Here is a 24,672-nt window from a genome sequence, read left to right on the forward strand (position 1 = left end):
CGACTCACAGTCTGTCTTGCGTGTAGAAGAAGAACGTGTAGCCAACACCCACGCCAAAAGAAGAAGTACACGCTGTAGCCGTTGTGAAGTAATCGCGTGTTAACTCCAACGTCTGGAAAACACACGCACCGCTTTCCACGAAAAGCATGTACAGAGCGATGGAAACCCATGTAGGATCTTCAACCCGTGCCAGGGAAACACCCGCGTGCACGTTATGTCACCTACGCGCTTACGCGCCAAGGGCCTTTCCTCAGAATTCACGCAAACGTGCTATTTTTCACGTGCCAAATCACTCCGTATCCAGCTGGCCACTCGACAACACAGGGAAGACCACGCTCCTGCCCAGAGTACCGAGCAGACTCCCACAAGCCATCTTCTGCTGCCTGCCTGCTGCCACTGTGCCCTGCCATTTGGTGCCTACACATCTGCCATCTGCAGGGGTCCAGTTGCTGTGACCACCCCTGCTGGAACAGAAGACTCCCGACTGGTGTTCCATCACTCCAAAGACCAGCCCCAGGACCTAATTACCCACCCACACCTGCCTCGGGGGTTGCCATGTCCGACACAACACCTTCCGGCACCAGTGACAACCCCCCAGCAGAGAAGCAGAGAGCTACCAGCTTCAGTGAAAAGGACGTTGGTATCCTGGTGGAGGAGACAAGTTCTGGAGCATTATGATGCCCTCTTCACACCATCGCGCGCCGACAAGGAAGGATGCAAGAGGATCTGGAAGGACATAGTGGGTGCCATCAAGGCGGGGGGGTGGCACCCCGCGACATCAAACACGTCCAGAGCGCTGGGAGGACTACAAGTCCAGGACCCTCAAGAAGGCCCGGCGCCTCTTGTAGGCAGCGAATGCAGTGGGGTGCTGGGCCCCGCTTACCACCCAGCAGATGATGGTCCTGGAGCGCAATAGCCCAGTGCTTCACCACCAGATCCTCAGGATGCAGGCCCGTCTGGAGTCGAGCGGTAAGTGCCCATGCATTCACGTTTAAAACAGTGCATGTTGTAGTGTGGTGGTAGTTAGCTACTCGGCTGCATGTGTGACATGAGTCATGAATGGATGTGTGTGTGCAGGGACATGATGGTGCTGCATGCGAGTCCAGTCAGGTGTGACCCACATGCATGGTGTATGTGTTACAATGCATCATGCGTAGCGGCATGCAGAATGCACACATGTATGCATGCCTGTGTCTGTACCTTGACATGTTTGTGGTGTGATAGATGTGTGCTGCTGTCATGTACATGCATAGTGTACATGTCCGTGTTTCTGAGTAGTGTGTGCGCCATGGATGCATGACACATGTCCGTGACGATGTGTTGAATCACTGATACAGCCTACTCATCCTTGTATCCACTGTGTCTGGGGGTATACGGGGCCAGATGCATGACCCTCCGGTGATGCGTGTGCATGTGGTCAGCATGTCCCATGATGCATGTGAGTTTCAGCCCACCATTGGGTGCTACTACGGTGCCTTGGACATGTATGCAAATGTTTGTTGCATGTGCCATGCCTGTTTCTGCATGTCTGTTGCCTGCACTGACCTATGTGTTGTGGAGGGACATGATGGAAGTGACGTTTGACAGTGCCACTGATGTGCTATTGCTTCCTGTCTACGGGACTATTGTACAGTACCCTGATGCTTGTGTTCAATGTCTCCCTTTACACAGCGGCAAGTGAAGAAGAGGGCGGAGACGGCACTATGGAGGAAAGCGGCAGGGGTGCCTCCACTGGACGGTGATGCAAGGCCCAGTCACCCTCCCAGGAAATTCCATCATCCGGGAGCGAGGGGACTGGTGCTGCGTCCGCCACTACGGCTGCAGCGGAAGGGGCGCGTTAGCCTCCACAGAGGCTTGCAATGGCAGAAGACGGTGCGGAGCCATCCAGGTCAGTGGTGTGTGCGGAGGAGGAGGAGGCCGCTACTGAGCCGCACATGGGGCCTTGTGGGGGTGGTACCACTGGCGCAAGTGGTGCAGTCCAGGGGCAGGAGGCAGCACAGGTTGCCGCAGAGGGGCCTGTGCATGTCACTGTGTCAGCCCGGGTGCCGTTGTGGTGGCAGAGGCAGTTGCGTCGGAGGCAGAAGCAGGCTCAGCGTGGAAGGCATCATGGCTCTGGGCCATCAACACCCCGGGGGCAGGCATTGGCCGAGGGGCAGGAGCACCCCGGACTGGGAGTTACTTCCATGTGGCAGCGGTTGGGCCGGGAAATAGATGCGGAGAGGCGGCGGGCGGAGAGGGCACGGCTCAGGATGGTCAGGGTGGAGAACTCCGTGCACCATGCTTTGAGGTGGGTGAAGGGCCTCGAGGAAACTCGCAGGAAGTAGAGGGATTCCATGGCTGCATCCCTGCGAGACCTTGAGTCCAGGGAACAGGCCCGCCTCCGGAACATCGAGATGGAGTTCGATGATGCCCTGGGCCAGAACAACAAACAGTGAGCCATGGGACTAGCCCGTCGCCTTTGTAAATAGTTATGTAGTTGTAGGTTTCCTTCATTTATTTTTTCCTTTGGGGTGCATGGACTATGCCCCGCCTTTTTGAAAATAGTTATTTATTAGGTAGGTTTTTTCTTAGGTTTCCTTTGGATTGTTGGGCTCATGGACCCTTGAGTTTTACAGTGTATATAGTTATGGACCTGATTTTACAGGTTTATTTTGACCATGGAGGAATGGTTTTGTTTTTATTTTTCTTTGGATTTTATTGATTTCAGCATTAATATTTTTTCCTTCATTCCGACATCCTTTTATTTATCATTTTTTTCTTGTGTAATTTCGTTTCATTCATTCATTTTTGTATATAATACTTTTTTATTTTTTACTTCATGTGTGTGGTCTTCTCTCATTGGTTTCGTGCGTCGCCATTGTGTGGGTCTGACGGACTTGTACTCATGCGCATACGGTTATTTGGGATCTATCATGACATGGGGATTTCAATGTGGAGTGGATGGAATGCTTGGTTGGGTGCTTGGACTGGGGTGGCGTGGGGTGGGGTGGGATTTGGGTGGCCATAAGGGCCATGGATCTGGTTTGTGACGACGTGTTGGGTGATGCCCGTCACTGTGGGTGGTGTGGGGACATAAGTCGGGGGCTGCTGGCAGGTGCCCGTCACTGTGGGTGGGGTGGGGACGTAAGTCAGGGCTCCCGAGTGCATGGTGCCATTTGGACTGCCTGCGGGTCATGTTCAGGGATGATGGGATGCCTGCAGGGCATGGGGGGGGAGAAGGGCACACCCGGGAGGGCCGACACTGCAACAATTGCGTGTAAAACTCCCTGCGCATCCCTAGGAATGCACGCACCCCGCTCGTGCCAGGCCAATCGCGTGTAAAAATCCCTGGGCACCCCAAGGAATACATGTACCCCACTTGCGCCAGGCCAATCGCGTGTAAAAATCCGTGCACACCCCTAGGAATACACGTACCCCGCTCGTGCCGGACCAATCGCATGTAAAAATCCCTGCGCACCCCTAGGAATCCCGAATACACGTACCCCGCTCGGGCCAAGCCTATCGCATGTGGAATTGCACGTGCACCCCCGGAATACACGCAGGCAGCCCGTTAACCCTCCTCATGCCCCGCAGGCAGCCCATCCACCATGACAATGCCCCGCAGGCAGCCCACACCACAGGGGGGACTTTTTCCACGCATTTTACCTGATGCGAGCGGGGTACATGTATTCAGAGGGGTGTGCGTGGAGTTTTAAATGCAATTGGCCTGGACCAAGCAGGGTACATGTATTCTGCGGATGCGCGTGGAGTTATGCACGCGATTTTGCTGGCGCGAGCAGGCTACGTGTAATCCTAGGGGTGCGTTGGGAGTTTTACACGCGCTTGGTCTGGCGCGAGCGGGGTATGTGTATTCCGGAGGTGCACGTGGAGTTTTACACACGATTGGCCTAGTGCGAGCGGGGTACGTGTATTCGAGGGGTGCGCGGGGAGTTTTACACGTGTTTTCGTGGTTGGGGGGGGATGTATGCTGGTCCACTGGCCTTTGCACTGTGTACTGGATTTGTGCAATGTTTTTGGCACACAGGGCGTGGTTGGGGGCGTAACTGGCACTGCTGCAGGGTCGTTGCGCCACTCTGCGCCATGGATGCTTATGGATGTATAAATCCATGAATACGCGGTGTGCCGAAATGGGTTTTGGTGCACGTGGCTGACGCAGACTGCCGCACGCGCACTCTGTGCGCCAGCCGCGTGCACCACTTGTGCACCAAATTCTATGAATTACCCCCTTAGTGAGCACAGACCTAGCTTCGAGAAGCAATGCCACGCTTTATAGAGGTATCCAGCAGTACAGGTGCACAACGGAGTGCTTTTCTGGGGGTCACGACAGACCAGATACACAGAGGGGGTAGGAAACAGAGGGGCTCAGAGAGGGGGTGTACAGCTGTAAGGGGTGGCTGGGAGGAGAAGGGCAGGTAGCGTCTGATGTGGTAGGTGGCACGGGGGAAGTCGATGGCCAGGGTGGTGAGGAGAGAATCCTTCAAGAGGTGGGTCTTGTGTTCTTTTCTAAATTGTAGAAGCGTGGGGGCGAGTCTGATGCGGACGGCGGGAGGTTCCATAGTCTTGGGGCATAGCTGGAACAGCAGTACCGATTTGCACTCACTCGATTACTCACCCAATCTTGTGTTTGAATCTAATAAGATTAGCCTGGGTGACTCCGTACCAAGTTTATTTTTGCAAGACGCGGAGGCGGTGGTCTCTGTACCTCCGATGGGTGCTATGACGATATCAGCGCTTGACCTCGTATTAAAGTCACTGGTCAGGTTATACGAGAACATCAATGGTAATATTATTGACCAAAGGAACTTATTGATTAAAATGAATGCAAACGTTTAGTTTTTGGAAGGTGGGTGTCTTGTTGGTTTTTGCTGATTCAGAAAGATGTAGAAGCAAGGTGAATGCGGACAAGGACCACAAGCACTCACCACTGCGATCCCAGAGGCCATCGATCCATCAAGGGATATCACCCCTACGGATCAGCAGCGCCATACCCACCAACCTTCCCTTATGCTCTGGTCACACAGTGGTATTGTAGAGCTAGCAGAAGAGTTCAAAGAGAATTACTAAACGTTCTGCAAACATAGAAAAGATGTGTAACAAGACTCCGTAGAGATCGGTCCTCCATAGAAATCTAAGAATCAGAAAACAAGAAACTTGAACAATAATAGAGGTTCTCGCACATTTGTGTGGCACATACTCTGAGCATGAAGTAGAGACCCCAAAGGCTTCCTTGAAAAAACAAAAGAAGACATTGCAAGCTTCACCAGCAGATGGCTGTGCTGCCATGGCTCAGCTGGCTAACATTGGGGATCAACAGGTTGGTTACGAGAATAATACCAGCCCCTAATCGTTCATTAATAGGTTTCTACAAAACGTCTCGGTGTACTCAATGGGTAACGTCTCTCAGACTAAAGTAACTAAGGCACCTGCTGGGTGCACTACCTTTCTTCACTGCACTTATTTATTTCTCTGATTATTTATTCCTTTCTCTCCTCTGTTCCGCACTTTCCACCTCTCCCCCATCCACGCACTTTCCCCCTTTTCCATGCACTTAACGTGTTTTTAATGTCACTGGGCCTAGTAAGATCGTTGTTTTTGTTTTCTCCCTTGTTCCCCTCCCTTTACTTGGTCGCGCTCTTAAACACTTGTGTATGTTTGTTTGTTTGTGCATTTATATGGCGCTACGAACCCTCAGGTATCTGAGCGCTGCTTATTTGGCAGGAAAAGACGGGAGCTTTTTGACAAAGAAGCAGCGATACCTCGCAATATCTAAATCGGATCCTCGACCTCTGGATGGATGCACAAAAGTCAATGGGCCTCATTACACGGTAGGCAGTAAGGGTTTACCGGTACCGGTAAGGGCACCGGTACCGGTAAACCCTTACTGCCTTACTACGAGTTCCCTTTGCGGGACCCGACCTTAACGGCTGGTTTTACCAGCCGTTAAAGTAGGGTGCCGCAAAGGGACCTTGGTGCTAATTACGGTACCGCAATTTGCGGTACCGTAATTAGCGCCTTCCCCATTCCCATTATGCCCTATGGGGGCAAAAATGGGAATGGGGAAGTGCCTTGGTGAATGGGGAATTACCGCCACCGCTCACCTTGGAGTAGGGCGTTAATTCCGTCATCCACCAAGGCGGACACAGTAAAATACCGGCGGCAACCATGGCGCTAATAGCGCCATGGTTACCGCCTACCGTGTAATGAGGCCCAGTGTATCCGTTAATCCAATGAGTTGTTACCTATTAGAGTAGTTAAAGAGCAGATTATTTTAAACCGAGCAAATGTGCTGGATTTATTCCAATCTACGCCAAGTTTGTGCGATATTGGTTCAAATGACTGAGTAGATGGAATTTTGGGACTATTTTATGCTTCAAGGGAACGTGGGTCCGGTTCTTCCTGGGGTTACCATTATTCTGCTACAGCCATAGCTTCTCCTACGCGGCTCCACAGTGATGTGGGGCTGGCGGTCTGGGCACAGTTCACGGATCGAACGGTCCACTTCGTCCCAGTATAGTCTTCCTTAGGCACAATCATGGTTTGGCAATAGCACATGGTTGTACTATCGGTGGTGGGAACAAGGGATGGCCAAGATGGAAGGGGGTTATGTGAAAGGGTTGGTGGGAAGTGTTTCCCCAAGTGAATGTCCTTATCCCCAGGAGGAGAGTCCCTCTCTATGTGGCATACTACCACCCCTAAGGAGTCTATTGGGTAGCGTTTTCACCTCCCTAGCCTCATAGGGAAGGGCTCCCCTCTGGGGAGAAGTGACGTCATCCCATGATTCGTCACAGTATGAACATCACTGGGATTAGTCCTTGATCACGTGTTGCCCAGGAAGCAGTTTACTCTGAATCAAAGGCAGAAAAAAGAAATTGATTTAACATACAAATGGAGGTAGTACTATCGATGTATTTTTTATGTTAACACAATGACACATTAGCTGAAGTTCAATGTTTTTTTAATCACCATTTCAGTCAGTTAATGAACACACTTCGGTAAGGTTTAAATTCGGCATCTGAGCTTATTCAGGACCATTTCCCTTTAGACCATAGGCACCATTCCATTTCCACATTTGAACGAGTTTTACTGCCTCACTGCACAGCGAATACATCTATTCCGTTTTCCTTTTCTACTCCATTCATAAAATGTCACATTTGACACTTTCCATGCCCTTCACACCAAACCAATTTCTTTTAAAACAGTGATTTAACAGTGGACATGCATCCTCACGTAAGTGATTGAACCGCCACATCCCGACCCTAGGCCAGGATCCTGGCAATAGTGTAATACACTAGAGGGGGTCCTGAGAAGAGTGCTCCACTAGAGATAGGCAATAGTGTAATACACTGGAGGGGGTCCTGAGGGGAAGAGTGCTCCACTAGAGGTAGGCAATAGTGTAATACACTAGAGGGGGTCCCGAGGGGAAGAGTGTTCCACTAGAGATAGGCAATAGTGTAATACACTGGAGGGGGTCCCGAGGGGAAGAGTGTTCCACTAGAGATAGGCAATAGTGTAATACACTGGAGGGGGTCCCGAGGGGAAGAGTGTTCCACTAGAGGTAGGCAATAGTGTAATACACTGGAGGGGGTCCCGAGGGGAAGAGTGTTCCACTAGAGGTAGGCAATAGTGTAATACACTAGAGGGGGTCCCGAGGGGAAGAGTGTTCCACTAGAGATAGGCAATAGTGTAATACACTAGAGGGGGTCCCGAGGGGAAGAGTGTTCCACTAGAGATAGGCAATAGTGTAATACACTGGAGGGGGTCCCGAGGGGAAGAGTGCTCCACTAGAGATAGGCAATAGTGTAATACACTGGAGGGGGTCCCGAGGGGAAGAGTGCTCCACTAGAGATAGGCAATAGTGTAATACACTGGAGGGGGTCCCGAGGGGAAGAGTGCTCCACTAGAGATAGGCAATAGTGTAATACACTGGAGGGGGTCCCGAGGGGAAGAGTGTTCCACTAGAGATAGGCAATAGTGTAATACACTAGAGGGGGTCCTGAGAAGAGTGCTCCACTAGAGATAGGCAATAGTGTAATACACTAGAGGGGGTCCTGAGGGGAAGAGTGCTCCACTAGAGATAGGCAATAGTGTAATACACTAGAGGGGGTCCTGAGAAGAGTGCTCCACTAGAGATAGGCAATAGTGTAATACACTGGAGGGGGTCCTGAGGGGAAGAGTGCTCCACTAGAGATAGGCAATAGTGTAATACACTGGAGGGGGTCCCGAGGGGAAGAGTGTTCCACTAGAGGTAGGCAATAGTGTAATACACTAGAGGGGGTCCCGAGGGGAAGAGTGTTCCACTAGAGATAGGCAATAGTGTAATACACTAGAGGGGGTCCCGAGGGGAAGAGTGTTCCACTAGAGATAGCAATAGTGTAATACACTAGAGGGGGTCCCGAGGGGAAGAGTGTTCCACTAGAGATAGGCAATAGTGTAATACACTAGAGGGGGTCCCAAGGGGAAGAGTGTTCCACTAGAGATAGGCAATAGTGTAATACACTGGAGGGGGCCCCGAGGGGAAGAGTGCTCCACTAGAGATAGGCAATAGTGTAATACACTGGAGGGGGTCCCGAGGGGAAGAGTGCTCCACTAGAGATAGGCAATAGTGTAATACACTGGAGGGGGTCCCGAGGGGAAGAGTGTTCCACTAGAGGTAGGCAATAGTGTAATACACTAGAGGGGGTCCCGAGGGGAAGAGTGCTCCACTAGAGATAGGCAATAGTGTAATACACTAGAGGGGGTCCCGAGGGGAAGAGTGTTCCACTAGAGATAGGCAATAGTGTAATACACTAGAGGGGGTCCCGAGGGGAAGAGTGTTCCACTAGAGATAGGCAATAGTGTAATACACTAGAGGGGGTCCCGAGGGGAAGAGTGTTCCACTAGAGATAGGCAATAGTGTAATGCACTAGAGGGGATCCCGAGGAGAAGAGTGTTCCACTAGAGATAGGCAATAGTGTAATGCACTAGAGGGGATCCCGAGGAGAAGAGTGTTCCACTAGAGATAGGCAACAGTGTAATACACTAGAGGGGGTCCTGAGGTGAAAAGTGTTCCACTAGAGAGAGGAAATAGTGTGAAGCTCAAGAGGGGATCCTGAGGAGACCGTAGTGCTGTAGAATTTGTTGCAAAAGTTGAGCACTGCAGCGTCCAGCGAGGAGGGCGTTCCAGGCATTCATTTCATGGAAACAAGCATTTTCCCCCTCTACAAACATGGCCTTTTCACATGTGTTGTGCCAAGCTTAAGTCTTATTATCCATATGAGAATCCTGCTTCCTCCCAGTGTATTAAGGTGGGCTTCAGATAATTTACATTTAGAATGTTTTAATCCCTATGCTTTGAATTTGAAAGTAAAATTACGTTATAGCAGTGTAAAAATGTTATTCTCATTCCCAGTAGAGGCTTTTTGTAAACGAAGTAATAGACAAATGATACCTCTTGTAATTCACGCTTCTCTGCACATAGAAATTCATGTAAAATAAAACATGTCTTTGTTCTTTACAGTTTCTCTACAGATCATAGGACAGTTCCCCCCATTTATCCAATGAGGGCCTATAGTCATTGATTCCACCACTGGGTCTTTAAGCTGTTTCAAAAGGTTGGTGCCCATTACTTTAGGCAAGTGTTCCATAGGATGGGCCCCCTATCACAGAAGGTACAGTCTCCTTTTGGAATATTCAAGAAGGGAAGCATTTCAAACAGCAGAGATTTAACCAACCATAATCAGCCACTAGTTGTGTGCCAAAGTAAATCTGGAGCAGCTGTGCAGGCAGGTTCCTCACAGTTTTAGTCACAAGCCAAACGCTATCCCATTGAAGAAGCATCTCCTCCCCTCTGAAGCTTCAATTGTAGAGGAGATTTCTCCAGCTACATGTCCTCTCTCCTGGTGGATAAGCTCATCCTGCGTACTGAAGTACTTCCCATATGAAGTGCACTGAAATGGATACTCAAGTTTATGTTCACGCTGGTGCCTAATAAGGTTACTGCTCAGGCTGAAGCTTCTTCCACATTCAGTGCACACATGAGGTTTCCCACCTGTATGTGTTCTCTGGTGGCGAGTAAGAGATCCCTTCTGAGCAAAGCATTTCCCACATTCAGTGCACACATAAGGTGTCTCACCTGTATGTGTTCTCTGGTGGTTAATTAGATTTCTCTTCTGAACAAATCCTTTCCCACATTCAGTGCACACATGATGTTTCTCACCTGTATGTGTTCTCTGGTGGATAGTAAGATCTCCCTTCTGAGCAAACCCTTTCCCACATTCGATGCACACATGAGGTTTCTCACCTGTATGTGTTCTCTGGTGGCCAGCAAGCTGCGACTTCCAAGCAAACCGTTTCCCACATTCAATGCACTCATGAGGTCTCTCACCTGTATGTGTTCTCTGGTGGCTAATAAGATATCCCTTCCTAACAAACCCTTTTCCACATTCAGTGCACTCATAAGGTCTCTCACCTGTATGTGTTCTCTGGTGGATAGTAAGATATTCCTTCTGAGCAAACCCTTTCCCACATTCAGTGCACACATGAGGTCTCTCACCTGTATGTTTTCTCAGATGGTTAATAAGCTCTCTCTTCTCAGCAAAGCCTTTCCCACATTCAGTGCATGTGTAAGGTTTCTCACCTGTATGTGTTCTCTGGTGACGAGTAAGCGCTCGTTTCTCAGCAAACCCGTTCCCACATTCAGTGCACTTATAAGGTTTCTCACCTGTATGTGTTCTCTTGTGGTTAATAAGATGTCCCTTCCTAACAAACCATTTGCCACATTCACTGCACTCATGGGGTCTCTCACCTGTATGTGTTCTGTGGTGGATAGTAAGATCTCCCTTCTGAGCAAACCCTTTCCCACATTCAGTGCACTCATGAGGTCTCTCACCTGTATGTGTTGCCAGGTGGGCAGTAAGCTGATGCCTCTGAGCAAACCCTTTCCCACATTCAGTGCACTCATGTGGTTTCTCACCTGTATGTGTTCTCTGGTGCCTAGAAAGTTGACCCACATGAGCAAACCCTTTCCCACATTCAGTGCACTCATGAGGTTTCTCACCTGTATGTTGTCTTCTCTGGTGGATAGTAAGAGTTCCCTTCTGAGAAAACCAAGTCCCACATTCAGTGCACTCATGAGGTCTCTCACCTGTATGTGTTGCCAGGTGGGCAGTAAGCTGATGCCTCTGAGCAAACCCTTTCCCACATTCAGTGCACTCATGTGGTTTCTCACCTGTATGTGTTCTCTGGTGCCTAGAAAGTTGACCCACATGAGCAAACCCTTTCCCACATTCAGTGCACTCATGAGGTTTCTCACCTGTATGTTGTCTTCTCTGGTGGATAGTAAGAGTTCCCTTCTGAGAAAACCAAGTCCCACATTCAGTGCACTCATGAGGTCTCTCACCTGTATGTGTTGCCAGGTGGGCAGTAAGCTGATGCCTCTGAGCAAACTCTTTCCCACATTCAGGGCACACATAAGGTTTCGTACCTGTATGTGTTCTCTGGTGGTTCATAAAATGTCCCTTCCGAGCAAACCCTTTCCCACATTCAGTGCACACATGGGGTTTCTGGCCAGTATGTACTTGCTGTTGGCAGATAAGTGTATTATGCAAGTGAACATTATTCCCAAATTCAGTGCACTGATACATATTTTCCCCTGTGTCCTCATGTGGGCAATATGTATGTTCTTGAGATGGCAACATTCTCCACATTCTGTGCACGTGTGAGGTTTGCTCACCAGTTTACTTTGTAAGAGGACCCTTTCCACTGAACTTTTTATACAAATCAGGGCACAGGGGAGCTTTCTCATCTGGAGATAATTTCTGGTGACAACCCAGCTTTTTCCCCTGAAGCTTTTAAAATATTCAGTGCATGGATACTGTTATTTTGAATTTACTGGGGTTTCAAAACAATTCTTTAAACAAACTACCCTTACATTCAGAATGTGTATAAAGGAGCACTCATGTGTGTTCTCACAGGAATAATATACAAAACAAAAAGACTTGTATTACTGCACATCAAGTACTGTTGCTATCATTATCAAGCACTGTTGCCATCATTATCAAGCACTGTTGCCATCATTATCAAGCACTGTTGCCATCATTATCAAACACTGTTGCCATCATTATCACACACTGTAGCCATCATTATCAAACACTGTTGCCATCATTATCAAACACTGTTGCCATCATTATCACACACTGTTGCCATCATTATCACACACTGTAGCTATCATTAGTTTGTAAAGCTGGTTTGAAGGTTTGCAGTTCATTAGTCCAGGGAATTTTACAATGACTGTCGTTGCATTTTCCGGGCCATCAATCACCTATTGGAATAAAAGGAGAGGCACATTATTAGTTTTAACACGTTCACACACTCAGGCATCACTTGTAACATGCAGACTGGTTCTCAGTAGTAGTGATGTGCATGAGTTAATTACTCACGTAGTAACGAACAACACCTTGAATACTACGGTGCCATCTGCTGGGGACAGACACCCTGATAGGAGGCAGAGTAGTGGTGCTCTAGTCATAACATGTAATGTCACAGAGGTGAGTTTGAGCAGGAATAGTGTCATTTATATTTATTTCGAAGATTTTGGCACCCAAGAGCATAGTGAGTCGTTTTCAGGAGGGGACACTCTGTTTCATTGTTAAGGAGTGTGTGCAAGTGGTTATGTTACTTGCCAGTTTCCTGCAGTCCGATCCATACCCCTTTGTTTTGTGGATTCTGATAATTGCAACCAAGGTTCAATCTCAGAAAGCCCCTGAACCCTCTGTGCTGTGAACAAGACATCACTAAACATTGAGGGTTAAAGGCTGGACTCCAGCACAGCGCGCCATACATACAAACCCAATTTAATTTTTTGAGAACTATTACTACCAAAATGAAAGAAAGTTGTAGTATCGGGGATGGTAAGAAGACATCTGGATTCAGGTAAGGCACAGGAGACTTGTGTATATAAAAGGAGTAAGTTTATTTGTAGTTACAGGGCTAGTTAATAAGAAAGGGCAGGGAGCTAAACAGATGGCATCCTTCCATGTAAGGTTCTCCCATCCTGTGTCCCAACTGTAACACTTGGTACGCTCAGGTCCCATCACATTCTATATGACATAGTTGTATTCTACTAGCAGCACTGTGTGCACCCAGTGCAGATAGATAAGTACAATACTACACATCTCCCTCTCTTCAATTGAACACCAAACAAAGTATCACAAACCAAGCATTAAAAGAGGCTTTCAAAATTACACACTCCTGCACATCCGTAAAACCTGTACAACATTCGCAACCAAGAAAGCATATCCACATTCACGTAACTAACAATCAAAACAATAAAGTACACAAATCACCACCTGCCCGGGACTGCCACTCCCGGGCCTCACAACTGCCACTTGCGAGCACATACGTTCCTTGCCACACTCTCAACCATTAAAGCGTATCTCCTCCCACTCCACCTGCCACATGGAGACAAGGGTCTGCCACACCCAGCACCACCGCGTACTCACACAACCATCAGGAACTATCCAACATTCACATGGACCATATATTTTATCCTTATCAACATTTGCCTCACAACCATAACTGCATAACTACATACACCACCATTCCTCTCCGAAACCCCTGTGGTTTGCGCCATCACATATTCACATACACACCCTGCCATAAGAAACAATGAAAAGTGGGAAAATGCAGAAAAGAAAACTCACAAAACAAAGATCACATTAAAACAACGCAGCTGGAAAAGAACAGCGCGCGACAGAGACTGATCAGATCTGAGTCCAAGTGCAAATGATCTTTGAAAACAAAATTGTTTTGAATGCAGCCAAAAAATGAAAGCATCCAAGGTTTAAAAAACATGTTAGGCCAAGGAAAATAAACCCGTAAAATATTCATATGCATGCCATAAGTAATATGCCCAAAAAATGGTATACCTACCACGCAACATCTGTCACATATAACCATAGGGCTCACTCATTTAACATGAAAATCACTCAATATTTTCACTCATGTATGACATGGCATCAGAATGATGCTGTGACACTTCAATGATACTTATTACAATCCACATCATGGATAATATATCATTAATAACATGATTCCCCTTTGGATTGATACACATTTAAAATATCAATATGCATTGCAAATATATATGAATTGCAGCATCTGGAGACCTGAAAATCCTATAATATTGTTAAACATTTTCTTTTTCTTTGTGTTGTTTGTTGTTTAGGTTGTTGGTGTGATATAGTGTTATGCATAAACCCACACAACCACTCTCCCTCGTAAAGTGAATGCAATCAGCAATTGCACTCTGTCACCCTTTTAGATATTGGCATATGCATCAATGCAAGGTAACATATACTACCATGGCACATACCCTAAACATTCAGATTATGGCAACACTGACTGCTTCCTATTAGTTTCAAGCATTATACAATTGCATTACTATTAAACATAAGTGCATAAATTACACATGAGAAATCAGCCAGAAACATTTCTGTACCTAAAAGTAAAATGTCCATGAATTACACGTGGAATAAACACCGCTTTCATTAGTGTGAAAGGCATTGCTAATGCCCCCTTCATTTTGTATCATAAATAACTTCTGGCAGGGTAATGGCTAAGTAAATCATTAACCTTTAACCTTGACTCACGGACAGTAGCTGTCAATTCGTCCGTTTCTCCATGAAGTACTGCCAACCCACTGTAACCACAGCAGCAAACGGAACGGCATTCATTTCATAAATATCCTGCAACATCCAAAATCCATTCAAAACGTGCTGTCGGCTGGTTAAACACACGCAGCCACAACTAAAAGACACACGTTGAAACAGGTGACAACGTTGTTCATGTTTCCTTCCTGTAATGTCATCGCGCACAACGCGCTGTAAGGACCTTGCCTCGACTTTTTCTGATGCATTTCAAAGCTCTGTGGACCTCACACAGCTTTGAAAACGAACACCTGCAATCGTGACGTTCAGCTGCCTCTGTCCTCAGGATCATAATATGGAAAAGGACGTCATGCCGGGAACACTCGCCCAGCAGAATTCGGGGCTTCGCCAACACCCTTTCAGCATCAACACGGGGCTGCATGCGGCATCACATAACAGTCGTGCTGTGCTCGCACTATACAGCCGTCCAATCTCACAGCACACAATCAGGTTCCAAGTACACAACATTGCTTCTACTCGCGCAGCGTTATCTCCATAAAAACGTTTTCATAGTATTTGGCACAGTCTCAGAAATAAAATGCCACGCACAACGGCAATGATAACCGAGGATTCATAGTACTTTGGTGCAGAGAATAGCACATTTCCCATCAGCGCTGCACATACACGCACAGTACTTTATTAGCAGCTGCACACACAGGGGATCTCAATCCTTCCATAGCCCTGTAACTCAGCAGCCGCAATGGGCAACCCAGCCCTCAATGTAAACGCTGCTGCAACTCCCCAGCCATGCCGCACAGAACCTTAATTGATAGCAAAACGGGATGCTCCTCTTTAGTCTTTTGCGTGCTGGCTGCCTGCCATATAAATATAAAATAGCAGGACTTATACCTTGCGCAGGATACAAGGAAATCCTCACATGGGAAGCCGGCGCTGGGCATCATCACTGCTGGGCTCATCATGGACAGCTGGCAAAAGCATTTTCTTCACGTTAGGAGTCAGCAGATGGACTGCAGGGGTCCTTTTATCTTGGGATCAACAGGATATATGTAGTAATTTATCTGGAACCAGGAAACACCTGTTAATCCCATCCTCGTCGCCATTTATAGTATCGGGGATGGTAAAAAGACATCTGGATTCAGGTAAGGCACAGGAGACCAGTATATATAAAAGGAGTACGTTTATTACTTAGTTACAGAGTTACAGGGCTAGTTATAAAGAAAAGGCAGGGAGCTAAACGGATGGCATCCTTCCATGTAAGGTTCTCCCATCCTGTGTCCCAACTGTAACACTTGGAACGCTCAGGTCCCATCACATTCTATAGGACATAGCTGTGTTCTACCATCAGCAGCACTGTGTGCACCCAGTGCAGATAGATAAGTACAATACTACAAAAGCTTTCTCACATACTGACTTCAACCAGAATATATTCCATCACTTCCAACTGCAAAGCCATAAATGTAATGTCTGTTCATTCTTGGGGGGGCTGAGGGGACCTCTGCTAGGAGAGGGGGCCAGGGGATATGTAACCCCAGATGCTTGTTTTGGCAGCAATTTGCAGATGCTGTTCTGCCAACACAGACTCACAACAGATTCTCCCCGCCATTGTCACCGGGTGACTAAAGCGAAGCGGTCTTGAAGCCATCATGTAATGTCTGGAGCCTTCTCTCCCGGAACCAACCAGCTGTGTGAGCAGAGACCAATGAAAGACTTGTTTGCTAGTCCAATGTGACTCGTGAATTTAAAAATGAATGTGTACTGGAGGTGTGAGGGGAGCATTTGGGGTGTGTGTGTATGGGGGTTTGCCCACTATAAAAAAAAATGCAACAAAAATTCCAGGGGAGGAGCCATCACATCGAGATGGTCCAGATCCCAATATATACTGAAATTACTTTAAACCAAAAAGTTATGTAAGCCTAGTGCTGAAGTATAATGGTTTAGGTCTAGTGCTGAAAGTATAATGGTGCGGGTCTAGTGCTGAGGTGTAATGGTGCAAGTCTAGTGCTGCGGTGAATGGTGCAAGTCTAGTGCTGAGGTATAATGGTGCAAGTCTAGTGCTGAAAGTATAATGGGGTAGGTCTAGTGCTGAAAGTATAATGGCGCGGTCCTAGAGCTGAGGTATAATGGTGCAAGTGTAGTGCTGAGGTATAATGGTGCAAGTCTAGTGCTGCGGTGAATGGTGCAAGTCTAGTGCTGAGGTATAATGGTGCAAGTCTATTGCTGAAGTATAATGGTGCAAGTCTAGTACTGCGGTGAATGGTGCAAGTCTAGTGCTGAGGTATAATGGTGCAAGTCTAGTGCTGAAAGTATAATGGGGTAGGTCTAGTGCTGAAAGTATAATGGCGCGGTCCTAGAGCTGAGGTATAATGGTGCAAGTGTAGTGCTGAGGTATAATGGTGCAAGTCTAGTGCTGCGGTGAATGGTGCAAGTCTAGTGCTGAGGTATAATGGTGCAAGTCTATTGCTGAAGTATAATGGTGCAAGTCTAGTACTGAGGTATAATGGTGCAAGTCTAGTGCTGAGGTATAATGGTGCAAGTCTAGTGCTGAAGTATAATGGTGCAAGTCTAATGCTGAGGTATAATGGTGGAAGTCTCGTACTGAGGTATAATGGTGCAAGTCTAGAGCTGAAGAAAAATGGTGCAAGTCTAGTGCTGAGGTATAATGGTGCAAGTCTAGTGCTGAGGTATAATGGTGTAAGTCTAGTGCTGAGGTATACTGGTGCAGGTCTAGTGCTGAGGTATAATGGTGCAGATCTAGTGCTGAGGTATAATGGTCCAGGTCTAGTGCTGAGGTATAATGGTGCAAGTCTAGTGCTGAAGTATAATGGTGCAAGTCTAATGCTGAGGTATAATGGTGCAAGTCTCGTGCTGAGGTATAATGTTGCAAGTCTAGAGCTGAAGAAACATGGTGCAAGTCTAGTGCAGAGCTATACTGGTACAAGTCTAGTGCTGAGGTATAATGGTGCAAGTCTAGTGCTGAGGTATAATGGTGCAGGTCTAGTGCTGAGGTACAATGGTGCAAGTCTAGTGCTGAGGTATAATGGTGCAAGTCTAGTGCAGAGCTATACTCATGCAAGTCTAGTGCTGAGGTATAATGGTGCAGGTCTAGTGCTGAAAGTATAATGGTGTAACTCTAGTGCTGAAAGTATAATGGTGCAAGTCTAGTACTGAAAGTATAATGGTGCAAGTCTAGTGCTGAGGTATAATGATGCAAGTCTAGTGCTGAGGTATAATGGTGCAAGTCTAGTGCTGAGGTATAATGGTGCAAGTCTAGTGCAGAGCTATACTGGTGCAAGTCTAGTGCTGAGGCATAATAGTGCAAGTCTAGTGCTGAGGTATAATAGTGCAAGTCTAGTGCAGAGCTATACTCGTGCAAGTCTAGTGCTGAGGTATACTGGTGCAGTTCTAGTGCTGAGGTACAATGGTGCAGGTCTAGTGCTGAGGTACAATGGTGCAGGTCTAGTGCTGAGGTACAATGGTGCAGGTCTAGTGCTGAGGTACAATGGTGCAGGTCATGTGCTGAGGTACAATGGTGCAAGTCTAGTGCTGAGGTATAATGGTCCAAGTCTAGAGCTGAAGTATAATCGTGCAAGTCTAGTGCTGAGGCATAATGGTGCAAGTCTAGTGCTGAGGCATAATGGTGCAAGTCTAGTGCTGAGGTATAATGGTGCAAGTCTAGTGCAGAGCTATACTCGTGCAAGTCTAGTGCTGAGGTATACTGGTGCAGTTCTAGTGCTGAGGTACAATGGTGCAGGTCTAGTGCTGAGGTACAATGGTGCAGGTCTAGTGCTGAGGTACAATGGTGCAGGTCATGTGCTGAGGTACAATGGTGCAAGTCTAGTGCTGAGGTATAATGGTCCAAGTCTAGAGCTGAGGTATAATCGTGCAATTCTAGTGCTGAGGCATAATGGTGCAAGTCTAGTGCTGAGGCATAATGGTGCAAGTCTAGTGCTGAGGTATAATGGTGCAAGTCTAGTGCAGAGCTGTACTGGTGCAAGTCTAGTGCTGAGGTATAATGGTGCAAGTCTAGTGCAGAGCTATACTGGTGCAAGTCTAGTGCAGAGGTATAATGGTGCAAGTCTAGTGCAGAGCTATACTGGTTCAAGTCTAGTGCTGAGGTATAATGGTGCAAGTCTAGTGCAGAGGTATAATGGTGCAAGTCTAGTGCAGAGGCATAATGGTGAAAGTCTAGTGCTGAGGTATAATGGTGCAAGTCTAGAGCTGAGGTATAATGGTGCAAGTCTAGAGATGAGGTATAATGGTGCAAACCTAGCGCTGAGGTATAATGGTGCAAACCTAGCGCTGAGGTATAATGGTGCAAGTCTAGCACTCAGGTATACTGGTGCAGGTCTAGTGCTGAAAGTAAAATGGTGCAACTCTAGTGCTGAAAGTAAAATGGTGCAACTCTAGTGCTGAAAGTATAATGGTCCAAGTCTAGTGCTGAGGTATAATGGTGCAAGTCTAGAGCTGAAGAAAAATGGTGCAAGTATAGTGCCGAGGCATGATGGTGCAGGTCTAGTGCTGAGGTATAATGGTGAAAGTCTAGTGCTGAGGTATAATGGTGCAAGTCTAGTGATGAGGTCTAATGGTGCAAGTCTAGTGCTGAGGTATAATGGTGCAAGTCTAGTGCTGAGGTCTAATGGTGCAAGTCTAGTGCAGAGCTATACTGGTGCAAGTCTAGTGCTGAGGTATAATGGTGCAAGTCTAGTGCTGAGGTATACTGGTGCAAGTCTAGTGCTGAGGTATACTGGTGCAGGTCTAGTGCAGGGGAATAATGGTACAAGTCTAGTGCAGAGGCATAATAGTGCAAGTCTAGTGCAGAGCTATACTGGTGCAAGTCTAGTGCTGAGGTATAATGGTGCAAGTCTAGTGCTGAGGTATAATGGTGCAAGTCTAGTGCTGAGGTATAATGGTGCATGTCTAGAGCTGAGGTATAATGGTGCAAGTCTAGTGCTGAGGTATACTGGTGCAAGTCTTGTGCTGAGGTATAATGGTGCAAGTCTAGTGCTGAGGTCTAATGGTGCAAGTCTAGTGCTGAGGTATACTGGTGCAAGTCTAGTGCTGAGGTATACTGGTGCAAGTCTAGTGCTGAAGTTTGGTGCAAGTCTAGTGCTGAGGTATACTGGTGCAAGTCTAGTGCTGAGGTATACTGGTGCAGGTCTAGTGCTGAAGTATAATAGTGCAAGTCTAGTGCTGAGATATACTGGTGCAGGTCTAGTGCTGAGGTATAATGGTGCAGGTATAGTGCTGAGGTACAATGGTGCAAGTCTAGTGCTGAGGTATAATGGTCCAAGTCTAGTGCTGAGGTATAATGGTGCAAGTCTAGTGCTGAGGTATAATGGTGCAAGTCTAGTGCTGAGGTATACTGGTGCAGGTCTAGTGCTGAGGTATAATGGTGCAAGTCTAGTGCTGAGGTACAATGGTGCAGGTCTAGTGCTGAGGTATAATGGTCCAAGCCTAGTGCTGAGGTATAATGGTGCAAGTCTAGAGCTGAGGTATAATGGTCCAAGTCTAGTGCTGCGGTATAATGGTGCAAGTCCAGTGCAGAGCTATACTGGTGCAAGTCTAGTGCTGAGGCATAATAGTGCAAGTCTAGTGCTGAGGTATAATGGTGCAAGTCTAGTGCAGAGCTATACTCGTGCAAGTCTAGTGCTGAGGTATAATGGTGCAGTTCTAGTGCTGAGGTATAATGGTGCAACTCTAGTGCTGAAAGTATAATGGTGCAAGTCTAGTGCTGAAAGTATAATGGTGCAAGTCTAGTGCTGAGGTATAATGGTGCAAGTCTAGTGCTGAGGTATAATGGTGCAAGTCTAGTGCTGAGGTATAATGGTGCAAGTCTAGTGCTGAGGTATAATGGTGCAAGTCTAGTGCAGAGCTATACTGGTGCAAGTCTAGTGCTGAGGCATAATAGTGCAAGTCTAGTGCTGAGGTATAATAGTGCAAGTCTAGTGCTGAGCTATACTGGTGCAAGTCTAGTGCTGAGGTATAATGGTACAAGTCTAGTGCTGAGGTATACTGGTGCAAGTCGAGTGCTGAGGTATACTTGTGCAGGTCTAGTGCGGAGGTACAATGGTGCAAGTCTAGTGGTGAGGTACAATGGTGCAAGTCTAGTGCTGAAGTATACTGGTGCAAGTCTAGTGCAGAGCTATACTGGTGCAAGTCTAGTGCTGAGGTATAATGGTGAAAGTCTAGTGCTGAGGTATACTGGTGCAAGTCTAGTGCTGTGGTATAATGGTGCAGGTCTAGTGCTGAGGTATAATAGTGCAAGTCTAGTGCTGAGGTACAATGGTGCAAGTCTAGTGCTGAGGTATAATGGTGCAAGTCTAGTGCTGAGGTATAATGGTGCAAGTCTAGTGCAGAGCTATACTGGTGCAAGTCTAGTGCTGAGGTATAATGGTGCAAGTCTAGTGCTGAGGTATACTGGTGCAAGTCTAGTGCTGAGGTACACTGGTGCAGGTCTAGTGCTGAGGTACAATGGTGCAAGTCTAGTGCTGAGGTACAATGGTGCAAGTCTAGTGCTGAGGTATAATGGTGCAAGTCTAGTGCTGAGGTATAATGGTGCAAGTCTAGTGCAGAGCTATACTGGTGCAAGTCTAGTGCTGAGGTATAATGGTGCAAGTCTGGTGCTGAGCTATACTGGTGCAAGTCTAGTGCAGAGGTATAATGGTGCAAGTCTACTGCAGAGCTATACTGGTGCAAGTCTACTGCTGAGGTATAATGGTGCAAGTCTAGTGCTGAGGTATAATGGTGCAAGTCTAGTGCAGAGGCATAATGGTGCAAGTCTAGTGCAGAGGCATAATAGTGCAGGTCTAGTGTAGAGCTATACTGGTGCAAGTCTAGTGCTGAGGTATAATGGTGCAAGTCTAGTGCTGAGGTATACTGGTGCAGGTCTAGTGCTGAAGTATAATGGTGCAAGTCTAATGCTGAGGTATAATGGTGCAAGTCTAGTGCAGAGCTATACTGGTGCAAGTCTAGTGCTGAGGTATAATGGTGCAAGTCTAGTACAGAGCTATACTGGTGCAAGTCTAGTGCTGAGGTATAATGTTGCAAGTCTAGTGCTGAGGTACAATGGTGCAAGTCTAGTGCTGAGGTATAATGGTGCAAGTCTAGTGCTGAGGTATAATGGTGCAAGCCTAGTGCAGAGCTATACTGGTGCAAGTCTAGTGCTGAGGTATAATGGTGCAAGTCTAGTGCTGAGGTATACTGGTGCAAGTCTAGTGCTGAGGTATACTGGTGCAGGTCTAGTGCTGAGGTACAATGGTGCAAGTCTAGTGCTGAGGTACAATGGTGCAAGTCTAGTGCTGAGGTACAATGGTGCAAGTCTAGTGCTGAGGTATAATGGTCCAAGTCTAGAGCTGAAGTATAATCGTGCAAGTCCAGTGCTGAGGCATAATGGTGCAAGTCTAGTGCTGAGGCATAATGGTGCAAGTCTGGTGCTGAGGTATAATGGTGCAAGTCTAGTGCAGAGCTATACCGGTGCAAGTCTAGTGCTGAGGTATAATGGTGCAAGTCTGGTGCTGAGCTATACTGGTGCAAGTCTAGTGCAGAGGTATAATGGTGCAAGTCTACTGCAGAGCTATACTGGTGCAAGTCTACTGCTGAGGTATAATGGTGCAAGTCTAGTGCTGAGGTATAATGGTGCAAGTCTAGTGCAGAGGCATAATGGTGCAAGTCTAGTGCAGAGGCATAATAGTGCAGGTCTAGTGTAGAGCTATACTGGTGCAAGTCTAGTGCTGAGGTATAATGGTGCAAGTCTAGTGCTGAGGTATACTGGTGCAGGTCTAGTGCTGAAGTATAATGGTGCAAGTCTAATGCTGAGGTATAATGGTGCAAGTCTAGTGCAGAGCTATACTGGTGCAAGTCTAGTGCTGAGGTATAATGGTGCAAGTCTAGTACAGAGCTATACTGGTGCAAGTCTAGTGCTGAGGTATAATGTTGCAAGTCTAGTGCTGAGGTACAATTGTGCAAGTCTAGTGCTGAGGTACAATGGTCCAAGTCTAGTGCTGAAGTATAATGGTGCAAGTCTAGTGCAGAGCTATACTGGTGCAAGTCAAGTGCTGAGGTATAATGGTGCAAGTCTAGTGCTGAGGTATACTGGTGCAAGTCTAGTGCTGAGGTATACTGGTGCAGGTCTAGTCCTGAGGTACAATGGTGCAAGTCTAGTGCTGAGGTACAATGGTGCAAGTCTAGTGCTGAGGTATAATGGTCCAAGTCTAGTGCTGAAGTATAATGGTGCAAGTCTAGTTCAGAGCTATACTGCTGCAGGTCTAGTGCTGAGGTACACTGGTGCAGGTCTAGTCCTGAGGTACAATGGTGCAAGTCTAGTGCTGAGGTACAATGGTGCAAGTCTAGTGCTGAGGTATAATGGTCCAAGTCTAGTGCTGAAGTATAATGGTGCAAGTCTAGTTCAGAGCTATAGTGCTGCAAGTCTAGTGCTGAGGTATACTGGTGCAAGTCTAGTGCTGAGGTATACTGGTGCAGGTCTAGAGCTGAGGTATAATGGTGCAAGTCTAGTGCTGAGGTATACTGGTGCAGGTCCAGCGCTGAGGTATAATGGTGCAAGTCTAATGCTGAGGTATAATGGTGCAAGTCTAGTGCAGAGGCATAATGGTGCAAGTCTAGTGCTGAGGTATAACGGTGCAAGTCTAGAGCTGAGGTATAATGGTGCAAGTCTAGAGATGAGGTATAATGGTGCAAGTCTAGAGCTGAGGTATAATGGTGCAAGTCTATCACTTAGGTATAATGGTGCAGGTCTAGTGCTGAAAGTAAAATGGTGCAACTCTAGTGCTGAAAGTAAAATGGTCCAAGTCTAGTGCTGAGGTATAATGGTGCAAGTCTAGAGCTGAAGAAAAATGGTGCAAGTCTAGTGCTGAGGCATGATGGTGCAGGTCTAGTGCTGAGGTATAATGGTGAAAGTCTAGTGCTGAGGTATAATGGTGCAAGTCTAGTGATGAGGTCTAATGGTGCAAGTCTAGTGCTGAGGTATAATGGTGCAAGTCTAGTGCTGAGGTATACTGGTGCAAGTCTAGTGCTGAGGTATACTGGTGCAGGTCTAGTGCAGAGGAATAATGGTACAAGTCTAGTGCAGAGGCATAATAGTGCAAGTCTAGTGCAGAGCTATACTGGTGCAAGTCTAGTGATGAGGTATAATGGTGCAAGTCTAGTGCTGAGGTATACTGGTGCAAGTCTAGTGCAGAGCTATACTCGTGCAAGTCTAGTGCTGAGGTATAATGGTGCAGGTCTAGTGCTGAAAGTATAATGGTGCAACTCTAGTGCTGAAAGTATAATGGTGCAAGTCTAGTACTGCAAGTATAATGGTGCAAGTCTAGTGCTGAGGTATAATGATGCAAGTCTAGTGCTGAGGTATAATGGTGCAAGTCTAGTGCAGAGCTATACTGGTGCAAGTCTAGTGATGAGGTATAATGGTGCAAGTCTAGTGCTGAGGTATAATGGTGCAAGTCTAGTGCTGAGGTATAATGGTGCAAGTCTAGTGCAGAGCTATACTGGTGCAAGTCTAGTGCTGAGGCATAATAGTGCAAGTCTAGTGCTGAGGTATAATAGTGCAAGTCTAGGGCAGAGCTATACTGGTGCAAGTCTAGTGCTGAGGTATAATGGTACAAGTCTAGTGCTGAGGTATACTGGTGCAAGTCGAGTGCTGAGGTATACTGGTGCAGGTCTAGTGCTGAGGTACAATGGTGCAAGTCTAGTGGTGAGGTACAATGGTGCAAGTCTAGTGCTGAAGTATAATGGTGCACGTCTAGTGCAGAGCTATACTGGTGCAAGTCTAGTGCTGAGGTATAATGGTGAAAGTCTAGTGCTGAGGTATACTGGTGCAAGTCTAGTGCTGAGGTATAATGGTGCAGGTCTAGCGCTGAGGTATAATGGTGCAAGTCTAGTGCTGAGGTACAATGGTGCAAGTCTAGTGCTGAGGTATAATGGTGCAAGTCTAGTGCTGAGGCATAATGGTGCAAGTCTGGTGCTGAGGTATAATGGTGCAAGTCTAGTGCAGAGCTATACTGGTGCAAGTCTA

The 24,672-nt window shown here is 47.1% G+C and overlaps 1 protein-coding gene across 1 annotated transcript in view; it reads right to left on the reverse strand.

Annotated features, from left to right (window-relative positions):
• Window positions 1–8,832: 8,832 nt before the first annotated feature.
• LOC138468430 (zinc finger protein 585A-like) overlaps window positions 8,833–24,672 on the reverse strand; it is a 375,431-nt gene continuing 359,591 nt past the window's right edge. The window contains exons 6-7 of the mRNA XM_069608989.1: window positions 11,378–11,558; window positions 8,833–11,290 (exon numbers count right to left, since the gene is read on the reverse strand). Of these exons, the coding sequence (XP_069465090.1) occupies window positions 9,783–11,290; window positions 11,378–11,558 (1,689 nt within the window). The 3' untranslated portion in view covers window positions 8,833–9,782. The remainder of the gene's footprint in view (window positions 11,291–11,377; window positions 11,559–24,672) is intronic.

The sequence above is a fragment of the Ambystoma mexicanum genome, chromosome 4q, assembly GCF_040938575.1.
Source record: "Ambystoma mexicanum isolate Mex_15411 chromosome 4q, UKY_AmexF1_1, whole genome shotgun sequence".
Classification (NCBI taxonomy): Eukaryota; Metazoa; Chordata; class Amphibia; order Caudata; family Ambystomatidae; genus Ambystoma; species Ambystoma mexicanum.